General features: G+C 36.9%; 1 protein-coding gene across 1 annotated transcript in view; it reads right to left on the reverse strand.

Annotated features, from left to right (window-relative positions):
* The window catches only part of GPSM2 (G protein signaling modulator 2), a 49,122-nt gene extending 40,865 nt beyond the window's left edge, over positions 1-8,257 (reverse strand). Inside the window, 1 exon segment of the mRNA XM_007449335.1 lies at positions 8,202-8,257. Within this exon segment, the coding sequence (XP_007449397.1) occupies positions 8,202-8,257 (56 nt within the window).
* Positions 8,258-23,403: the final 15,146 nt, after the last annotated feature.

Below are 23,403 nucleotides of genomic sequence, written 5' to 3' on the forward strand. Positions count from 1 at the left end.
ACTGATTAATTTTTTCATCGACAGAGCTCATTTTACTTGCCTCACCCAGAGCAACTTACTTTACCAATGAGAGAACCTAGTAGTTTTTCCTAAACTGTTCTGAACCGTGGCAGACTTACAGACTTTCTGAGAGTTTGGGGAGAACAGGGGTGCCTGTGGGAGGTGAAGTCCTATAACTAATGCTCTTCTCTATCCAGGTATGCAGGTGATCTACTCAACCTGTCCATCAACCCTTCCTACCACACATCCCTATCTCATACTCGTGTCCATGCACGTGCACGAGCACACACACCACCATCCCCTTCCCCATCTTATCACCACAGGATCACCTATACCTTAGAAAAACAGAGGAGCAAAATATCTTGATGCACAAGGTACACTTCTATGAAAGAACTAAGTGTTAAGAAACTTTATGTTAGGAAGCAATGATTTAAAGATTTGCAGAAATTCTAATTCTTAAAGTCTGTCACTGAATTTTAAAAGCCAGAAAAATTAACTTACTATAAATATATCTAGGAGAAAAAGCACCATTACTTCCAATTCTAATCCTAACCTTTAGTAGGTGCGCTTCACCAAAGTTGCCATTGTGTTTCTTCAACATTTTTATGATTTCTGCCATGTCTATGTACTACATAATCATTCACTTAAATGTGTTTCTAAAATTTGGCAAATTTCTTTAAATTGGCACATGCCGTTAAAAAAAAAATCTAGTTTCATCCAAAGCAGTATCTACGAAACTGTGAGTTTGATGTGATACTTACGTTCATTTTCTAATGCACCTCAAAACAAATATGGAAGTATTAAAATAAAAAAGCGAGTAAAATTACCTTATGTACCACCAGTGGTATAACACCATCCTTTGGAAGACTCTGATTTAGCTCATCAAACATTTTAATTTTTGGAGCAGCACTGAATTATTCCGTACTACAATTAGCTTTGAGCAACTCTACCAGAGTGGTGGTTCTTGATCCTGGCTGCACAACAGCAGAGCTCACATGGAGCATTTTTTAACACTCAGTGCTGGGTCCCACTCCCTTGGGCGTGAGGTCTGTCCCCAGTATTGTTTAAAAGCCCCCAAGTGGGCTTCCCTGGTGGCACAGTGGTTGGGGGTCCGACTGCTGATGCAGGGGACACGGGTTCGTGCCCCGGTCCGGGAAGATCCCACATGACGCGGAGCGACTGGGCCCATGAGCCATGACCGCTGAGCCTGCGCGTCCGGAGCCTGTGCTCCGCAACGGGAGAGGCCACAACAGTGAGAGGCCCGCGTACCGCAAAAAAAAAAAAAGCCCCCAAGTAATTCCAATGTACAAGGCAGGTTGAGTATCACTGCTTTAACAGGAAATATGAGTTAAACCACCACTCACCCTAAACTCATTCAAATATGATTACACTTTGTATTTTTAGTAGCAGGTCAATTAATATGTTTCTTCAGGTGCTGTCTTTTAGTCTATAAAACTTCAAGTTTCCTTAGAGTCATAAATTAAAATGGAATTGTAAAAGTGGAAAATGAACCAGGTGAAGCTAAATGAAAAGTCTGGACTAAGATTAATAGAGCCAATTAACAAAGGTTCAGAGCAGACTTCTGGCTCAGAATAAGCAGATGAAAGTAGTCATCTCTGACAGGTAATTTTTATGTTTTACATCCAGGTATCTTTTTCTAATAATTCAGGTGATTTAGCCAAAGGCTAAATCACAATTAGACTAGTGACTTGACCCTCATTTTACGGGTCAAAGTAAAATAATGCAAGTTAACCTCTTTTTAACATTTTGCTTCAATATTAGACTAGGGGGCGGGGGTGGGGGGAGAGCTAAAGCACGTGGAAATATAAATCAGTTTACTGGAAACCTTAAATTGCTGTATTTATTTTTCTTTATAGGTCATTTCAAATTTAAAAAGCCTATTTTTGTCTTCCACAAGTGACAACTGCCCTTTGGAACTGTATTTTTGAAGATGAAAGAGTTAAAAAAAAAGATTTTTTTTGTTTAAGGTTTTATGAAGTTACTGGTGTATTGCATGTGTGAAGAGAAATGAGTCAGCAAAAGATTAATATGTAAAAATGTGGTTTTATTTTCACTAGATAAAGTACCTGAACTACTTGCCTCTATTTGTCTAAATACTAAAACCACTGAACTTCTAAGAATTATCATAGGGAAAAAAATTGGAAAAGATATTTTTACATATAAAATACATTGCTTTTTTTCTATTAACAAATTTTAATTTAAGCATGATACCAATTATGGAAAAAAATTATATATTGAGCAATTTCACTGCTAGGAAGTTATCTTAAAGCTACAGGTACAGAAATTCAAAAGGATATATGTAAAAGGATGGTCACACCAGCAAAAAACTACCAACAATTTAAAAGCCCATCACTAGAGTATTGTTTAAAAAAATTACATGCCACCATACAATGGAATACTAATGATGGCACATGATTTCACTGAGGGAGAGGTAGGGAAATAGTCACATCAGAACCATCAGTTCAGGATGATTAGGTTGCTGGCCAGGAAATTAGAGATAATGCTATTGATGAAACAAAATTATTTTTAAGGCAGGACAAAAAAAAAATAACATAAAATTTTCTTTGCCATTTGAGCCATTACCCTCTCCCCTTTAGTGTGCATTGTGCACCTGCATTATACATTAACTAGACCCCCTTAGAAGACACAGGAATGCCTACTCAACCACCACCACCACCACAACAATAAAAACAATTTCCTCCTGGTGCCAGTAAGGTAGCTCCTTAGGAGATAAAATTCCTTCCATTCCTTTCTCAATCCTGTAAGGGTCACAATAATCCACTACTCACCTTGCTGGACTATGTAAACTGTCAACATGTTACTTTGATGTAAAACCCTTTGTCTCAAAAACTTTTACGACTGTGCATTAACCTCTCAAAGACAGAACTGTCAAAGCTTTCTGAAAGACTGTCTACCAGGTTATAATCCTCAGTCAGGTTGGCACAAATAAAATTTTCCCTTTCTTTCTAAGATTAACTATTGATTAATTTTTTGTCAGCACTATTCATATGTAAAAACTGGAAGTTAATAACAGTATATCCATATAAAACACAGAAGCATCTTCTTCAAATAAATATCTTCACCACAAATATCTGACCTTTTGGACTTAAACTTATACAACATTACAATGGAATCATCAATCCAAATGCTGTTGCCGCTAACAAAAGTTAGCTATAAGGCTGAATGATATCATAAGAGCTACAAATTTTTAAAAAGGTACTTTACATAATTCTCATTGGAAACAGTGATAGCCACCTGGAACCCTGCTGGCTACACAGCTGTCCTTAAAGTGCATGAGGTGAGACTGCCCTACAGGAGAACCTACCTTAGAAAAGTCATTTCAGTAACGAATGCCCAAAATAAAGCTCAAAACTCTCTAGCTTGTTAGAGTTTATTTTGACATATATTATGGCTCTGGTATATTTTATTGGAAAATAAGTCAATATTCTGGCAAAATCTCCAACACCTCAAATATAGCTAATTGCAAAACAGCCAATGCAGGTTGGTTTATAAATTTTTTAAAAGATCATTAAATAGTAACAGAGAAAGTAATTTCATATCCTGTCTCTATGAGAGAATAGAATTACTTCATTTGTTTATCAGCTGGGTTGAAAACAAAGAACATACCCAGCGTAGAAGACAAACCAGGAAAATAGCTCTCCATTAAAATACATCCCACATACAAAGTTTCTTTTATTCTTCCTAATGGCCTATTTAATTATATAATCAAAAAAGTACATTTCTAATAAGTATAAAGACAATATTACTATCCTTGACTGAGATGTTTTCATTTTTGTTAACAGACTGAACATTATAGCTTTAATTCCTCATCTTCTGCACAAACACGTCATTTCAATTTATTTTAATTTTTATATTTTATTATTTTTTACTTTTCTTCTACAACTCGATTTTTTTTTTACCTCCTTATTTTTGGTTTCTTGTGTTTATAGTATAACAATGAAAGCAAAAGAGGATTAAAATCTTGACGCTACAACATTTTAAAATATTTAATAACCGATTTTGTCCAAATCTGACTCTCCCTTCTAAGGGCTTACATACTAATTGAGAATAAATGATGGGATTCAGGACTTAAGATCAAAGCAAGAGTGCCCTGTACCTTCTCCACTGTGCTGTCTTCTGTGGCAGTCCACTCTCTCATTCCAGCCCTTAGCTTCACCTTCTATGTGTTCTACTTGGGCGTGGATCTTTTCCATTACCAGTCCTAACCCTCATAAACAATTTTCATCCATCCAATTTACCACATATACCTAATTATTCCAGTTTACTTTATAAAAAGGAAAGTGCAAAACCATCTTGATTTAAATTTAAATTTTGATTGGTAACTTAGTTTTAAAGTGATTCTAACTATATATTATATCAAATTTAATTCTCAAAATGATGCTCTGAGATGGGAATTATTACAGAAGTGGAAACTGATGCTCAGTGACCTGCTTAAGATCATACAATGACAAATCTGAGAAGTGAAATCCTGTCTTTGTCTCCAAATCCAGTGTTCTTTCCACCACTCCACATTACCTCAAACTATTCTTCAGAAAGAATATTATTAATAACTATATTTATCTATCAAAATTGAAGAATTCAACACCAAAACTGTATTCCTTTACAACTTATGTGCAATAATCTAATTTTTACATTAAAGTACTGAAATGTTTGTTATTCACAGTAACAAGTATGAACAAGGACATTTCTTAAAGAAATATAAAACTAGAGAAACTAGTATGATGAACCTGATACACCCATCCTTCTACATCAACAATTACCAATATATGATACATTATCAATATATATTTAATCTTTACTTCCACCCTCACTCTACAACTTCAGATTCTTTTGAGGTATATTCCAGAATGCATATAATTTCATTAGTAAATATTTTAGTATGTAACTCTAAAAGATAAGGAGCCATTTTCAAAAATCATAATCAGGACTTCCATGGTGGCACAGTGGTTAGGAATCTGCTTGCCAATGCAGGGGACATGGGTTCGATCCCTGGTCTGGGAAGATCCCACATGCTACAGAGAAACTAAGCCCGTGTGCCACAACTTCTGAGCCTGCGCTCTAGAGCCCCCAAGCCACAACTACTGAGCCCGCGTGCCACAACTACTGAAGCCCGTGCGTCTAGAGCCTGTGCTCCACAACAAGAAGCCACTGCAATGAGAAGCCCGTGCACCGCAACGAAGAGTAGCCCCCGCTCGCCGCAACTGCAGAAAGCCCGCGTGCAGCAACGAAGGCCCAACGCAGTCAAAAGATAAATAATAAATTCTAAAAAATATATAATCACAGTACTATTATCATTCCTAAAAAAATTAACGATAGTTATTTAAAATCAATTGCACACTTTTTAAAAGTTTAGAAACAAATCCCATTTTACTATCAGTTTCCATTTCTCTCTGCCTCCACAAATAAGTTGTAAACTATTTCATAAAGCATTCTGATATCTCTCAAGAGGTTTCTTAGTGTCTGAAGAATTATTCCACTTCAAAATTACAAACTTATTGTGCCACAGAAGCTCCTCCAGAGATAGATGAGGACCTCCTCAATGAAAGAACCAGATGGATAAAACTTTACATGCTAAGTGTTTTCCACAGCAAAAAAATAACCTATATTGGGCCATAACTCCTAACACAAGGGATACAAACTATTACCTGCAGTTATACAATAATCCAGTCAGTGTATAGAATGCTGATCTTACAGCACTGATGAAACCAGAGATTTGTTTGGTATAGTCTTACTACAAGCAGTTGAGTCTTAAATTTCTTTTGGTGAAGTCCTGTATCAAGGTATAACCATGTTTGACCTATGCTATATCATGAAAAAAGGATGAATCTAAGACCTTCTTATAGGCAGAGGTACAATCCGCTCCTGCTTTTCTATTATTGTTACAGTATTAAGAAGTAAACCACTCTTAAAAACGTTTAGCAAGACAGATAAACATCTTACCAGGTTCATCTGATGGTTATGTCCAGTGAAGTTCAATGGACAATTCCATAAAATGTGGACTACAAGCCAGACCACAGGCTAGGCATCATGGCTGCCCTAAGGGAGCTAAATGGTCAAAGAAGGGTGGCAGGGACTGCCCTGGTGGTCCAGTGATTAAAATTCTGCACTTCCACTGCAGGGGGCGCAGGTTCTATCCATGGTCAGGGGAACTGAGATCTCACATGGCACACGGTGCAGCCAAAAAATAAAAATTAAAAAAAAAAAGAAAAGAAGGGAGTGGCAGGGAGGAGGAGACAAACATATAAACAGATACACTGAATTTTAATACAGTTGGTGCTAAGAAAGAGATATGCACACGATATGTGAGGGCATATAGCCAAACTATGGAGTTTAGAAATGGTTTCTAAGAGGAGAATATTTCTGAACTGAATCTTAGATATTGAGTAGAATTAGCTAAACCAAGAAAGTGGAAAGGGCATTCAGGTCATAGGGTATAGCATGAGCAAAGGCACTGAGTCATGCACAGGGAACCAGAGCTCAAAGTGCAAGGTGAGGACTGGAAGGAAGTAAGGATGAAGGAATAGGTAGAGGCCAGGCAATGGAAGCTCCTGTGTACTATATTAAGTGTGGCTCTGCCCTACAGGTGACTAGGAGCCACCAAAGGGATTAAAGCACAGGTTGCATGTTTATAGACAGAGCCCTCTAGAGGCAAATTTAAAAGACAGATTCCAAGAGGAGAGAATGGAGAAGGCAGGGAGTCTGGAGGGAAGATGATTTAGTCCACTGCTACACTGAACTGTAGCAGTGGTGGGGAGGATCCAGATGGATGGATAAATCTGAGCAACATTTAGGAGGTAAAACTGGCAAGACTTCACAGTGTATACAGAGGTTCCTGGAACTATGCCCCACAGGGTAGAGCAAGAGCATTTCTATTAAAAGCTGATTTTAATTATGGTGAATGTCTTCCATTTTCTTTTATTTGAAAATTTTATATTTTTAATAGAAATGCTCTCAGCTTACCTATATAAACTTCCTTGGCACCATGCCCTAACATGGACCATCTGCTCCAAAGCAAAGGACAGTAAATCTCCTCACTATTTCCTATGCATGTGTTAAGACATCCAAAATTTGGTATCAAACATCTTCACTCATTAGGGATTTGAATACTATTCAAAGCCGTAAGTTCTGATGTTTTAAAATATTATTCAATATTTAACTTATAATAGTTTTGATAAGGAATCTATTAATATCTAATCACCTTACTAATAACTGTCTTCCATTCTAATATTTGTTTGTCTTTATTTTAGTTTAGTACAATGAGCAGAACTTCCAAAATAAATGTTAAATAATGGTGATGCAGATATTCTTGCTTTCTTCCTAAATGTATCAGAAATGTCATTAATATTTTACCACTAAATTTTTTTTTTTCTAGCCTCGTTGGGTCTTCGTTGTTGCTCACGGGCTTTCTCTAGTTGCGGCGAGCAGGGGCTACTCTTCATTGCAGTGCACGGGCTTCTCACTGCAATGGCTTCTCTTGTGGAGCATGGGCTCTAGGTGTGCAGGCTTCAGTGGTTGTGGCACACAGGCTCAGTAGTTGTGGCGCACAGGCTTAGTAGTTGTGGCGCACGGGCTTAGTTGCTCCACGGCATGTGGGATCGTCCCAGACCAGGGATTGAATCCATGTCCCCTGCATTGGCAGGTGGATTCTTAACCACTGCGCCACCAGGGAAGCCTCCAGTTTTACCACTAAATATTAAACTATTAGTTTATCATGTTTAGAAAGTACCCACCCATTCCAACATTAATACCCATTTTTTAAAAGCTCATTTATAAAAGATCACTAAAAATTTTAACAGAAAAATTAGGTCATTCAGCCAACCACACTACAAAATCCATCCTCTGCCCTCAGAGATTCAGAAATATATTTCATTTTTATATTTGCATTATATAAAGAGTAACAAAGTTTAAAGTAACTATTCATAAACTCTTCCACAGAACATTAATAAACAAACTATAGTAAATAATTGGTCTCTACTACCATTTTCCTATAGAAAGGATATAAAAACTTATAACAACCAACAACAAAAAGAAAACACTGCTTAAAGGAGATTCTAACTATGCCTAGTATATTTTTAGTACTTTCAAATTTAAATTTGAAATGACCAGAGTTAAATACACGTTTAAATAAGTATTAAAAATTACCCGCTAAGTAGTCTTACCTGTAACGAACATGAAAAGAATGGTCTTCCCTCATGCTTATCAGATTTTCCTCCATCGAGTCATATTATAAGCTGGGTATAATAAGAAATTATTTTATTTTGTGCCAATCCAGTTCTACAATGTAGAGTTGTTGCAGAACATTGTCCGGTTAGTATATTAATGAGTTGATGTTAATACATCCTAAGCTCCTGCTGCTTCTTTATTAATAATGAAAGGAGGTCAATGTCAGACAGCTTAAAGGTTCAAAATGTGTCCCAAATCCTTGCGTCTCTGGCCCTTTCAGCAGCACTTCAGCAACATTTCTGCAAAAGGAATACAAGATGTTTTGCCTGAAGTCCTATTTTCAAAGAATAACCTAAAGTGCTTCCAAGCTGTATATAATCACACAGGTAACTTCACAGACTGTTGTCATGTCAATTATGGGAGAAAAACAGCAGAGGGCTTAATTGTCAGAGGGCTTCTAAATAAGGATGTGAGTATATGATATTTATTTGAGACCTGTACTTTAATTTTTTTAATTGGTTTGAAATAACCAATTTTATGTAATTTTATGTAATATTTTCTATTTTCTAATATTTTCTATATTTTCTATTACAAACATAGAAGAATATGTATGATATTAGTATCTTAAAATTATACTTCAAGATTTTAAAAACTGCTATTAACAAGCAAAATGAAATTTCAATAATTCATTTGAACAAGTCAATCCTAAACTCTGTAAACATATTTCTTCAAAGAAGATATTTGTGCTGATAATAATATTACCCTTATATTCATTTGTTCTCAATGCACATCCTATTTAAAATCTAAGGATTTTTAAATGTTTTCACTAAGTACAAAAGAAATTTAGGAAATATATGCATGGTAGAATGACACAATAGCACCCACTTTAAGATAAAGAACATTAGCACTGCCTTGGAAGTCTCCCGGGTGCCGCAACCTAACCCATCTAAGGTGATCTCTAAACTGAATTGTGGTCATTATTTCCTTGCTTCTCTTTATAACTTTGCCACAACTGTCTGTATAGGTTTAAATTATATATTGTTTAGTTTTGTATGGTTTTGTTCAACATTATGTTCCTGAGATTCACCTCGCTTGTTGTTGTACATAGCTACAATTGGCATGTTTTATTGCTGTATCACATTCCACTGTATACCAAATGTATTTTTCATTCTGCTTTTGATGGGCATTTGGCTTGTAGTTTTTCAGATTTTGTTTTGCTACTATTAAAAGTTTTGCTATGTACATTGAAACTAGTAACTCAAATTCCTGGTTAAACAGGACAGCAGATAAACTAAAGAGAGAATGAATGTACTAGAAGAATATCTGAAGAGTTTACCCAGACATACACAAATAGATAGAGATGAAAAATACTAAAGAGCAGTTCAGAGAAAAGGAAGACAAAAATGAAAGGCTCTAACAGAGGTCTAACTAGAGTACCAAAAAGAAAAACAGAAAAAGGAGCAAAGGCAAAATCTTCAGTGATAAACACTGAGAATTTTTCAGAATCAAAGACAGACATTAATTAGCAGATTGAAGAAGCACACTAAGTCCTAAGCAGCACAAATAAAAATGAATCAATATCCAGATATACCACAGAGAAACAACAGGCTATCATATATAAACTATAACCTCTACGGAAGTGGTCGTGGGACCCCCCTGCTGCCCTCCCGGACCCCAGGAGTGGTCACAGGTCCCCACCTCCTCCCTCCTGGACCCCAGGAGTGGTCACAGGTCCCCACGACCGCCTGCCCGAACTCCAAGAGTGGTTGCAAGCTGCCTCCGCTGCCATCACGTGCTCCAGGGGCGTGCCTGAGTCGCCACCGCCACCACCGAGGACCCCAGGACAGGGCACCTGCCACCACACGGGCACACCCTCTATCAACGGGATGACAACCAGCACATGCTGAGGAAAGAGGCGACAGACATCCATACTAAAACAGCCTGCGCACCAAATATATTAAACCCACACAAGCAACACAGAGACACCCCCACATATAAACAGCCCTCCAAGACTGCAGTAGGTAACTCTTTCTCCTAAACTCACAGAGTAAGAGAAATGTAAGCAAAATGAAGAAGCAGAGGAACCACTCCCAGTTAAAAGACCAAGAGCATTCCCCTGAAAGAAAATGAAGCAGACCTCTTCAGTCTAATAGACACCGATTTCAAAATGGAGCTAATGAAAATACTGAAGGAATTAAGAAAGGCTATCAACAGGAATGCAGAGTATTGTAAAATGGAACTAGAAACTATAAAGAAGAACCAAGAAAAATTAGAAAACTCATTTGCAGGGATGAAAACTAAGCTAAAAGCAATGAAGAGCAGATTGAATAATGCAGAAGAATGAATAAGTGACCTGGAAGATAAAATAATGGAAATCACCCAATCAGGACAGCAGACAGAAAGTCAAATGAAAAAAAAAAAAAAATGAAAGCAATATGAGAGACCTAGGGATAATATAAAGCATGCCAACCTATGCATAATAGGGATGCCAGAAGAGGAAGAAAGAGAAAAGAAGATTGAAAATGTATTTGAAGAAACTACGGTTGAAAGCTTTCCAAACCTAGGGCTTCCCTGGTGGCGCAGTGGTTGAGAGTCTGCCTGCTAATGCAGGGGACACAGGTTCGAGCCCTGGTCTGGGAGGATCCCACATGCTGCGGGGCAACTGGGCCCGTGAGCCACAACTACTGAGCCTGTGCGTCTGGAGCCTGTGCTCTGCAACAAGAGAGGCCGTGATAGTGAGAGGCCCGCGTGCCGCGATGAAGAGTGCCCCCTCTTGCCACAACTAGAGAAAGCCCTCGCACAGAAACGAAGACCCAACACAGCAAAAATAAATTAATAAATTACTAAAACTCCTACCCCCAACATTTTAAAAAACAAAACAAACAACAACAACAAAAAAAACTTTCCAAACCTAAAGAAGGAAACATATCCAGGTACAGGGAGCACAGAGGGTCCCAAGCAAGATAAACCCAAACAGACCTACACCAAGACATATTATAATAAAAACTGCAAAAGTTAAGAATAAAGAGAGGATTCTAAAGGCAGCAGAGATAAACAAACAGTTAATTACAAAGGAACCCCCATAAGGCTATCAGCTAATTTCTCTACAGAAGCACTGCAGGCCAGAAGGGAGTGGCAAGATATATTCAAAGTCCTAAAAGGGAAAAATCTGCAACTTAGGATACTCTACCCAGCAAGATTATCATTTAGAATAGAAGGAGAGATAAAGAACTTCTCAGACAAGCAAAAATAAAATACAGCAATACGAAACCCAAACTAAAATATTAAAAGGTCTTCTCTAAATAGAAAAGAAGAATCTGTAGGAAAGAGAAAATCACAATTGGAAACTAAATCACTTAAATAAGCCAGTACACAGATTAAAAAAAAAATCAAAAAATGTTCTGTGAAAGTGTTGATAACCACAATGAGGAGCAAAAGGATGATCATGAAGATGTGAAAGAGGACATCAAAATCATAAAATATGGGGAAGGAGAGTAAGAAAATGTAGATTTTTTTCCTCCTAGAATGTGTCTGAGCCTATATGACTACCAGTCTAAGGCAAGTAGATACAGGAAGGAGTTAACATACTTGAAAAGCAGGGTAACTACAAATCAAACACATACAACAGATTCACAAAAACCAAAAAGAAGAGAACATAAGTATAATACAAAAGAAAATTACCAAAACACACAAGGAAAAACAAAAAGAAAGGGGCAAAGAAGAAATATAAAATCAACGGGAAAACAAGGTTTAAAATGGCAATAAATACATATCTATCAATAATTACCTTAAATGTCAATGGACTAAATGCTCTAATCAAAAGACACAGAGTGGCAGACTGGATTAAAAAAACAAGAGTGTACAATGTGCTGCCAACAAGACACCCACTTTAGGGCAAAGGACACTTATAGATTGGAAGCAAGGGAATGGAAAAGATATTTCATGCAAATGGAAATGACAAGAAAGTGGGGGTCACAATACTTCTATCAGACAAAATAGACTTTAAAACAAAGGCGATAAAGAAAGATAAAGAAGGACTCTATATAATGATAAAAGATCAATACAAGAAGAGGATTTTATACTTGTCAACATATATGCACCTAATATAGGAGCATCCAAATACATAAAGCAAATACTAACAGATATAAAGGGAGAAATCGATAGGAATACAATAATAGTAGGAGACTTTAACACCCCACTCACATCAATAGACAGATCTTCCAGACAGAGAATCAATAAGGCAACAGAGATACTCAATGATGCAACAGAACAGTTAGACTTAATTGATAATTTCAGGATATTACATCCAAAAAAACTTGAATACACATTCTTTTCAAGTGCACATGGAACATACTCTAGGAGTGACCACATAGTGGGCACAAAAAAAACCCTCAACAAATTTAAGAGTATAGAAATTATCTCAAGCATCTTTTCTGACCACAATGGCATGAAATTAGAAATCAACCACAGAAAAGGAAATGAGAAAAAAAAGATTACATGGAGACTAAACACATGCTACTAAAAAAACCAATGGGTCAACAAAGGAATCAAAGAGGAAAGTAAACTATAATCTTTAAGGTAACAGTTAAAAGAGACAAATAAGGTAAAATTAAGATATATGTGCTTATATAAATAAAATTTATTTATTCATTCATTCACTCATTCATTCATTCATTCATTCCTGGAATCCAGCGTTATAAACAACCCCATAGGTCAGTTAGTCCAACATATTACTATAACACTCCCAGAAAGGTTACAAGGCAGCTAATCCTAATTTTGAATAGTCCTTTTAGACAATTGTTCCACACTTTGAGCAATCTTTCCATTTCTACCCATTTCTCCCTTCTGCTGCCATCCAATAGAGACTAATTCCTCTTCCACATCCTTTTAAGTATTTCAGCTATAACATAAATTAGACTCTAGATAATACACTCCTGCTGCTCTGTTAATTAAGTATAGTTAGAGAGAGGTTAGTATGGAACAGAGCAGGAGGAGGAAGGTGGAAAGGATTAGCCTTGGGAACACTGACAAGCTTCCTAGAGGAAATGAGGTTTTTATATTAATACCAGTTTGGCATATAAGAAATACAAAATATTATTCCTCTTATCCTCTCTCTTGGCCAACAAAGGAAGCAGTGTCTTAAGAAAAGATGAAAAGGTAGGTAGCAGTTATTAATCCAACAAATCTTCTCTTTTCCTTTTGTTCAGAATTCCACTGTACCTTTTTACCTTAATAAAAAACATTAAGGGAATTAGTGTAGATATTCATAGCAATAGCTCCAAAGTGCATCTAAATTACACAACAGCTACACTGTCACTTAAACTGTCTTCCACTACCACTTTGAGGTTTAGGTTGTTATTTATACTACGGGGCAGAAGGTGAGGTATTAGAATTAACTTAACTTAGAATTAAGTTAAATTATAATTTAATTGAAATATTTTTCCAGCCATGAGATCATAATGAAATCCCCAAATTCACAATCATTAAAAAAATGTTAACTTCCTACTTATTAAAATATAAGCATTTAATTAACAAATGTACATAAATGGAGCTGCAAAATACCTTACTTGATTAGGACTGCATACAGAACCACTAAAAAATTTTTTGAAATAAGCAAGAAAACAGAGAATACAACTCACCATTTTACCAAAGACAATTTATAATATGGCTTCACTATCTTCAAAGGAAGAGTATTGCCCCCCTGCAAAAGTCACTCTTAAATTTCAATCTCCATAACAATTAGGTAGCATTTCTTTTTTTAAAAAATAAATTTATTTATTTATTTATTTTTCGCTGTGTTGGGTCTTCGTCATTGGGTCTTCGTTGCTGCGTGCAGGCTTTCTCTAGTTGCAGAGAGTGGGGGCTACTCTTCGTTGTGGTGCGCGGGCTTCTCATTTCAGGGACTTCTCTTGCTGCAGAGCACAGGCTCTAGGCACGTGGGCTTCAGTAGTTGTGGCACTCGGGCTCAGTAGTTGTGGCTCACAGGCTCTAGAGCACAGGCTCAGTAGCTGTGGCGCACGGGCTTAGTTGCTCCGCCCATGTGGGATCTTCCCAGACCAGGGACAGAACCTGTGTCCCCTGCATTGGCAGGTGGATTCTTAACTACCGTGCCACCAGGGAAGTCCCTAAGTAGCATTTCTTATCTTACAATTATTCACTGAACAAACAAGCAATTCTTTTTTTTTTTAACATTTTTTTTAAATTTAAATTTTATTTTTGGCTGTGTTGGGTCTTCGTTGCTGCGCATGGGCTTTTCTCTAGTTGTGGCAAGCGGGGACTACTACACATTGCAGTGCATGGGCTTCTCACTGTGGTGGCTTCTCTTGTTGCAGAGCACGGGCTCTAGGCGTGCGGGCTTCAGTAGCTGCAGCACGTGGGCTCAGCAGTTATGGCTTGTGGGTTCTAGAGGGCAGACTCAGTGGTGCATGGGCTTAGTTGCTCTGTGGCATGTGGGATCTTCCCGAACCAGGAATTGAACCTGTGTCCCCTGCATTGGCAGGCAGATTCTTAACCACTGTGCCACCAGGGAAGTCCCAAACAAGCAATTCTTGATTCAATGATTCATGTTGCAAAAACTCTCTAACTAATTTACTAACATGTTCATTCATGCTCCACATGGAGTTAACAAACCCACTTCATATTTAACATATAGTTTACATATTACTAGAAAACACTAATAAAATTTACAACAAATATTAAATTATTTTTAATATTTAAAAATAATTAAGATAATAAAATTTAACGACAGGACCAGGAAATGGAATGGAAATTATAGGTCTGAAAGAATATTAAGAAGCTATCAAGTTTAACTTCCAACCTCCATTAAGACTTACAACTAATAATTTGCAAGAAACACATATGCCCTTAATAGCATCTCCCAGGTTTTAACAAACAATGCTCCAAAAACCTCACTGCTAACAAAATTGTTAGCTCACAGCATCTTTTGGTCTGACCATAGATAAAGAGAAAGCAATAATTATTTTCCATATCCCAGAAACTGACAGAAGCATATAGAAAGATCAACTAGTAGAGAATTCTGATCACCTCATGTCTAATTACCTGATTAGGAGGTCAAAACAGGCAGGCTCCCATCACACACCTAGGTGGACTTCTAGATACTGTCCAAGGTATACAATCAGAGGAAACAATAAATCCCAGCCCTGCTTTACTTGATTAGCAGTAAAGTATCTTCAAACTAGGTGACTGTGAAAAATAAGGGATAGACAGTTACAATTACAGTTGACCCTTGAATGGGTTTGAACTCTAAAGGTCCACTTAAATGGGAAATTTTTTCAATAAATAGATACTACAGTACTACACAATCCACATGGTTGAAACTGCAGATGCAGGACCACGGATATGGGGGGCCAACTGTAAAATTATTTGTGGATTTCCCACTGCCCAGGGGGTCAGCGCCCCTAACCTCCACATTGTTCAAGAGTTAACTGTATATCTTTTGTCCTTCTTTCAATTAATCTAGACTATCTACTCTTGACTTCAACTTAAATGCCAATAACTTTTGGTCTGATTCTTTCATTTAAGTGTCTCTATAAAGTGGTAACACCCATCAGATAATAAATATTTTACTTTTCTTGCCTCCAGGCTTGATAATCTAAATTCTTTAAACTCCTCTTACACTAATAATTCCAAGGTACAATACTCAAATTCTCCAAATCCCTTCAGGTGTAATGTTTCAAATCAGATACAGGAGCTCTTTATAAACTGGAACTGGGGTAAATACTGAGGAAGAATGAAGAACACATTTAAAATAAAGTTCTTTCACATTAGAATTCAGGGTACAGGTTAGAGTAACAAATACACATCATAGTACTAATGGGAGTAGCAAAGTAGGAGGCCAAAACATCCACTTATAAAATAAACTCAGGTAACTACCCTAGGTAAACTGGTTATTTTCTGTCAAATTATATATCAGTAAGCAGACACTAATTTATTTGTAGATGGTCTAAATACGGCTTGTCACCTAAGCCAAACATGTATTTCTAATTACATTTTATCTGGAAGCTACAGTGCAAACAAGGTGGCAGGTATAAGGAACGATACGTGTAAAATCAGGAGTAGGAAGGTAAAAGCAGGAAGTTTACATAGAAGAATATGAAGTGTAAGAAAAAGCACATGGTGTAGTAAGCCAAGTCCAACATAGAGTTCAGAGCTTGATTTTAGTGTAGCAGGTGTTGAGGAGCCAATCAAAGGCAAGAAAAATTATTTTGACATTAGAATATACGACTGATGTGGGAAATTAGTGCCTAAAGCAAGGGAAGTCAGGATCAAGAATGACTGGGTACTTAAGTAATCTAGCTAAGAGTACCTACAGAAAAATGAAAACAATGCCCACTGGCTAGGTGAGAGGCAAAGGTCAAGCAGTGACAGAGAGCTTACAAGACTTCCAATTTTGAGGACAGGTGGAACAGTAGCAATAGGCACAGTAACTGACAAATTGGATTGCAAGAGTGATACTTCTAGAGGAAAAAAAAAAATGGACTATTTGTATCAAACTTGTACTTGGTAAAGTGCTAGGTTCACAAATATTAGCTGAAAGAAACAAAAAGATAACTTGAGAAAATATGATATCAGATAAAATTTGATAAATGGGGAAGGATGGGAATGAGTGACTAATATTTCTTAATTTTGCACATCTTTAAAACTAAAAAATTTTAAAGTACCCATGAGATTCAAATGTTAAAACCTGTGATGAGTCAGTGGCAAAATTAAGGAGAAATTGCAATGGGAGAAAAAAAATAAAGCGTGCGGGCTTCAGTAGCTGCAGCACGTGGGCTCAGCAGTTATGGCTTGTGGGTTCTAGAGGGCAGACTCAGTGGTGCATGGGCTTAGTTGCTCTGTGGCATGTGGGATCTTCCCGAACCAGGAATTGAACCTGTGTCCCCTGCATTGGCAGGCAGATTCTTAACCACTGTGCCACCAGGGAAGTCCCAAACAAGCAATTCTTGATTCAATGATTCATGTTGCAAAAACTCTCTAACTAATTTACTAACATGTTCATTCATGCTCCACATGGAGTTAACAAACCCACTTCATATTTAACATATAGTTTACATATTACTAGAAAACACTAATAAAATTTACAACAAATATTAAATTATTTTTAATATTTAAAAATAATTAAGATAATAAAATTTAACGACAGGACCAGGAAATGGAATGGAAATTATAGGTCTGAAAGAATATTAAGAAGCTATCAAGTTTAACTTCCAACCTCCATTAAGACTTACAACTAATAATTTGCAAGAAACACATATGCCCTTAATAGCATCTCCCAGGTTTTAACAAACAATGCTCCAAAAACCTCACTGCTAACAAAATTGTTAGCTCACAGCATCTTTTGGTCTGACCATAGATAAAGAGAAAGCAATAATTATTTTCCATATCCCAGAAACTGACAGAAGCATATAGAAAGATCAACTAGTAGAGAATTCTGATCACCTCATGTCTAATTACCTGATTAGGAGGTCAAAACAGGCAGGCTCCCATCACACACCTAGGTGGACTTCTAGATACTGTCCAAGGTATACAATCAGAGGAAACAATAAATCCCAGCCCTGCTTTACTTGATTAGCAGTAAAGTATCTTCAAACTAGGTGACTGTGAAAAATAAGGGATAGACAGTTACAATTACAGTTGACCCTTGAATGGGTTTGAACTCTAAAGGTCCACTTAAATGGGAAATTTTTTCAATAAATAGATACTACAGTACTACACAATCCACATGGTTGAAACTGCAGATGCAGGACCACGGATATGGGGGGCCAACTGTAAAATTATTTGTGGATTTCCCACTGCCCAGGGGGTCAGCGCCCCTAACCTCCACATTGTTCAAGAGTTAACTGTATATCTTTTGTCCTTCTTTCAATTAATCTAGACTATCTACTCTTGACTTCAACTTAAATGCCAATAACTTTTGGTCTGATTCTTTCATTTAAGTGTCTCTATAAAGTGGTAACACCCATCAGATAATAAATATTTTACTTTTCTTGCCTCCAGGCTTGATAATCTAAATTCTTTAAACTCCTCTTACACTAATAATTCCAAGGTACAATACTCAAATTCTCCAAATCCCTTCAGGTGTAATGTTTCAAATCAGATACAGGAGCTCTTTATAAACTGGAACTGGGGTAAATACTGAGGAAGAATGAAGAACACATTTAAAATAAAGTTCTTTCACATTAGAATTCAGGGTACAGGTTAGAGTAACAAATACACATCATAGTACTAATGGGAGTAGCAAAGTAGGAGGCCAAAACATCCACTTATAAAATAAACTCAGGTAACTACCCTAGGTAAACTGGTTATTTTCTGTCAAATTATATATCAGTAAGCAGACACTAATTTATTTGTAGATGGTCTAAATACGGCTTGTCACCTAAGCCAAACATGTATTTCTAATTACATTTTATCTGGAAGCTACAGTGCAAACAAGGTGGCAGGTATAAGGAACGATACGTGTAAAATCAGGAGTAGGAAGGTAAAAGCAGGAAGTTTACATAGAAGAATATGAAGTGTAAGAAAAAGCACATGGTGTAGTAAGCCAAGTCCAACATAGAGTTCAGAGCTTGATTTTAGTGTAGCAGGTGTTGAGGAGCCAATCAAAGGCAAGAAAAATTATTTTGACATTAGAATATACGACTGATGTGGGAAATTAGTGCCTAAAGCAAGGGAAGTCAGGATCAAGAATGACTGGGTACTTAAGTAATCTAGCTAAGAGTACCTACAGAAAAATGAAAACAATGCCCACTGGCTAGGTGAGAGGCAAAGGTCAAGCAGTGACAGAGAGCTTACAAGACTTCCAATTTTGAGGACAGGTGGAACAGTAGCAATAGGCACAGTAACTGACAAATTGGATTGCAAGAGTGATACTTCTAGAGGAAAAAAAAAAATGGACTATTTGTATCAAACTTGTACTTGGTAAAGTGCTAGGTTCACAAATATTAGCTGAAAGAAACAAAAAGATAACTTGAGAAAATATGATATCAGATAAAATTTGATAAATGGGGAAGGATGGGAATGAGTGACTAATATTTCTTAATTTTGCACATCTTTAAAACTAAAAAATTTTAAAGTACCCATGAGATTCAAATGTTAAAACCTGTGATGAGTCAGTGGCAAAATTAAGGAGAAATTGCAATGGGAGAAAAAAAATAAAGCAATGCATAAAAGATCTGATTCTTTACTCAACATACTAAATCTCTAAACCAATAATATAATCAAACTGTCTAAAAAACTATTTTTAGATTAACATGGAGCCAATCTGAATTATGCCAGTGACTACGCTAATCATTAAAACGGCTGTTCTGAAATTACAGTCCTTAGTGATTACAATAATTTAATAGAGGATGAAACAGTTGCTTAAAAATTTCAAGAACAAAAGGAAGATTCTTTTATGCAACAGCTCTAATCTTGGTTACCTTTTTCCCCTGCAAAGCAGTTAATGAATCAAAAATCCTATTTCAACAAGATTACTTATTTATATTTAAGAATATAAGTATGTCCAACTAAAGGAGAAAAGTCTTATATATGTTCATTAGAATAAAATTAGTATTTTTCTCCCGATTACTTGATTTTATTTTTCCTCAAACTGAAGCCCAGAGTCTACAAATAATGTTAATTTTCCCTCCTATAAAACAATTTAAAATATATTGTACTTTTAATCCATTAGTAAAATTAATAACCTTTTGGAAGAGTTTCAACTAGACACATAAATGATCTTTAGTTCATTACTGTAAACACATAAAATTGGACACATAGCAGTATTTTAATATCAAGGTTACAGAAGACACAATGATAATTTTAAAAAAATTCAATCAACCCCAATTATATTTTCAGTACATTCCAAATGACTACTCAGGTTATAAGGCCAGGTGATCACAAGAAAATGCAATCCAAAAACACTGATGATTCACACTAAGCCCAATTTCTTAAAAAAAAAAAAGACAAAAACCAAACCTAAATATATACATTAATCTTTGCCCTTTCCAAACTGTAATCTTTTGTTAATAAATAAACAAATTATCGGACAAACATGATGCAATTAATAGGAGCTCAAAGAAGTAAATGCAAAATAAACATAATCTTATGAGGACATTACTATGTCAGAAAAAAAAAAAGAGAAATACTTATTAGTAAACAATGGGGAGAACACTACTTTGAGCAAAACTCGTCACCAAGTCACCAGAAAATATGACCAAAAGCCCTTTATTACTACCAATGATGGTCAGCCATCAGCTTAAATCAATTAATATATGTATGAAGAACTAAATAGTGAAGGAGAAAAGAAGTGGTCCCTTTTCCTGAGCATTGTTCTTGAGTTAGTAAATGATAATAAATCAGTTCTCTTAACAGAAGAACTATGAAATGGCAAAATTGGTTTCAAACACATTTTTAAGGAGAAATAAATCCCAGATGCAAAATGATTATAAATGCCTAAAAAGAATCCTTAGAGAGTTTGAATTCAGAATTCTTCATAGGAAAATATAACTGTTTTCTCCTTCTGAAAGTTATCACAATTAAGTGTAAAAATGTTTCTGTTCAATTCAGTGACATTATGAGATGATATGGGAAGAATAATTCTAAGTAAAAAGGACTAGGGAAAGCTTTTTGGAAGCAAGGAAATCGGCATTGCACCTTGAAGGATGGATAAAACCTTATTAGGCAAATCCAGAAAAGGTGTTCCAGTCATGGGGAATGCTCAAGCAAAAGTAAGGAGGTGGGATCGCAGATAAAGTGTGCCAGGATGAGCACACTGGGTTAGCAGTAGTAAAAGAGAAGTCTAAGAAGGTACTAAATTGTGAGGGACACTGAATATGTACGTGGCTGAAGGAGTATTTGTCCTTGTATTTATATGATGAGAAACCTTGTAATTTTTTCAACAAAGGAATAGCAAAGCTGGATCTGTGTTAGGAAGATAAACTGGCAGCAACAGACAGAGCAGGACAGAAGGAAGTTACTGCAAAAACTCCAGAAACTATTATTGAAAAGGAAGCTTTCTCTCCGCTATCTCACAACACCAAGCAAACTGCTTTGCACATAATTGATGTCCAACAAATTATTTTGATTTCTTGCCTGGGAAGAAGGTAAGAACTATGAAGCAGCAAAGAATCCTATGGTAGTGAGAAAACCAGACTTTAATACATTTCTGCTCCAAAGTAAAAGAGTATATTCATAGTCACGTAAATAACTCAGGAAAGTCTTACTCTTATATTTTTACTGTTTTTATAAAGACGATTAAAAGGACACTGAAAATGTTATGTGACTTATAAAGCATTGAAAGGAAAATAGCTGTCCTAAAAGAAGGGCTGAAATATTTCTGCACAGTTCACAGCAAAACAGAGCACATACAGGCATCTTAAAAGTAGGATTATGTCTCTACAAATGGAATCCAGAGACCTGGAGGAGATTTAAACAAACACAGAAGCAATACAGCATGTGCTTTGGGACCAGGCCATGGTTTGAATCTCAGCACGGTGACTTATTAGTTATACGATCTCGAGCTAGTTAAACTCTCAGTGTTGGTTAGGCGCAATGATACTTATCCAACATGTGTCATGATGATTAGATATATGATTTATAAAAAGCACCTCAGTGCCTGGCTCTGGTACTTAAAAGTACTCAATAGAGTAGTAATACTGATAATTGCCATTGTTATTATAAAAAATAATGTCTATTAGAATAGATTTAGAACACTAGTCTAAATCTATGTCAGGTTTTCAATTTTAAAATTCCAGAGAAGTAATTACAGAATTTTTATCTTTTAGGTAAATCTTAGAAACATTTTATGCTTAAGAACAATGCCATTTAAAAAACTACTATAACCTATCTTTGTTTTAATTAGCCTAGTACCAAGTCTGAGATTTATATTAAAATATAATATTTGTAACACTGCATGTCTGATTTAATAACAGAAGGAAATACAACAGCTTATCTAGCCAAAGAGGATTTGGAGGGAATTCCTCTAAAACAATAACACACAACTTTTTACTCTGTATCTGCTCCACTCCTCATATTATAAATAATGGCCTGAGAAAGAGCTTGCCAGAAGGAATCCATGGTAGGGTGTAAAGAAGAGTAGGAATGAGACTGTTCCTCCTCCCGAGTCCCCCCACCTACAAACACACACACACACACGTCAACCAACAGCGATCTGCCCCTTTTTAATGCTGCTTACTGACTTCTAAACGATCAACCAAAGCTGCTTCTTGAATAATGACAAGCCAAGCAAAAGTGGTATTTATCAGAGGTGATCACACTGGTGATTATCAAGCCAGAAATCTTCCGTGCACCCTTCTAAAGTGGCAGCTTGAAAATTCAGCTTCCCACACACGCCACCAGCGACTCCAATACAAGCCGACTGAAAGGAAAGCCAAGAATCTACTTCATTCAACTCCACGGGAGGGTTAAATTATGCATTAAGGCAAATAGAATTTCCATCCTTACTCGTTTTCTTTAAGAGTTCAAATGATACCAGGTAAAATGAGCTAACTGGTTACCATCAATACAAGGAAATTATAGGTTTTCCACTTTTTAGTATTCGCAGATATTCTATAGATTTTCAGGAAAGCGCTTTCTTGACATTCTCTGCTTACTAAAACTTTTTGCAGCAACTATCAATTTCTACGGTAAGTCGACAGGTTGGTTTCCCCAAAGTCCATGAATGTCAAATGTGGTAAACGCAGGTGTCTGAAAAAGCCTGTCCGCTTTAGACAACAAACTCAGGACTACAAGTGAACGCGACCCGCCTCGGATTTAATTCCACAGGGTTTCGGGTTTTTAATGTTTGTCACACTCCGAATACGTAAGAAGTCGTTGTATCCTACTGTACTTTTTATTTTTTAAAAAACTAGGGAATGAAGCTCTTAGAATGTACTCTTCTTTTTAAATCTCCAACCTGAAAGCACCCGACTGCTCGACCAGGAGCTGGCTGCTGCTCACCCCGAGCTTCAGGTTTCTCGAGACCGCCCCCGCGACCACCCCGGCCCCCTCCCGCCCCTAACAAAGGAGCCCGCCCCCCCACACACACACGCCCCCTCCCTGTCACCTCCCTCCGCGGGGCGCCCACAAACTCCCCTCCGAACTCACCTCGCGGGGGCCGGCGAGTCTGGGGAGCGCGGCGCACAAGGCGAAGCTGCAGCAGAGGCCACCCGGGGCACTGGCGGGGGGGCGCGGCCCCTC

The sequence above is a fragment of the Lipotes vexillifer genome, unplaced genomic scaffold, assembly GCF_000442215.2.
Source record: "Lipotes vexillifer unplaced genomic scaffold, Lipotes_vexillifer_v1.1 scaffold393, whole genome shotgun sequence".
In the NCBI taxonomy this organism is placed as follows: Eukaryota; Metazoa; Chordata; class Mammalia; order Artiodactyla; family Lipotidae; genus Lipotes; species Lipotes vexillifer.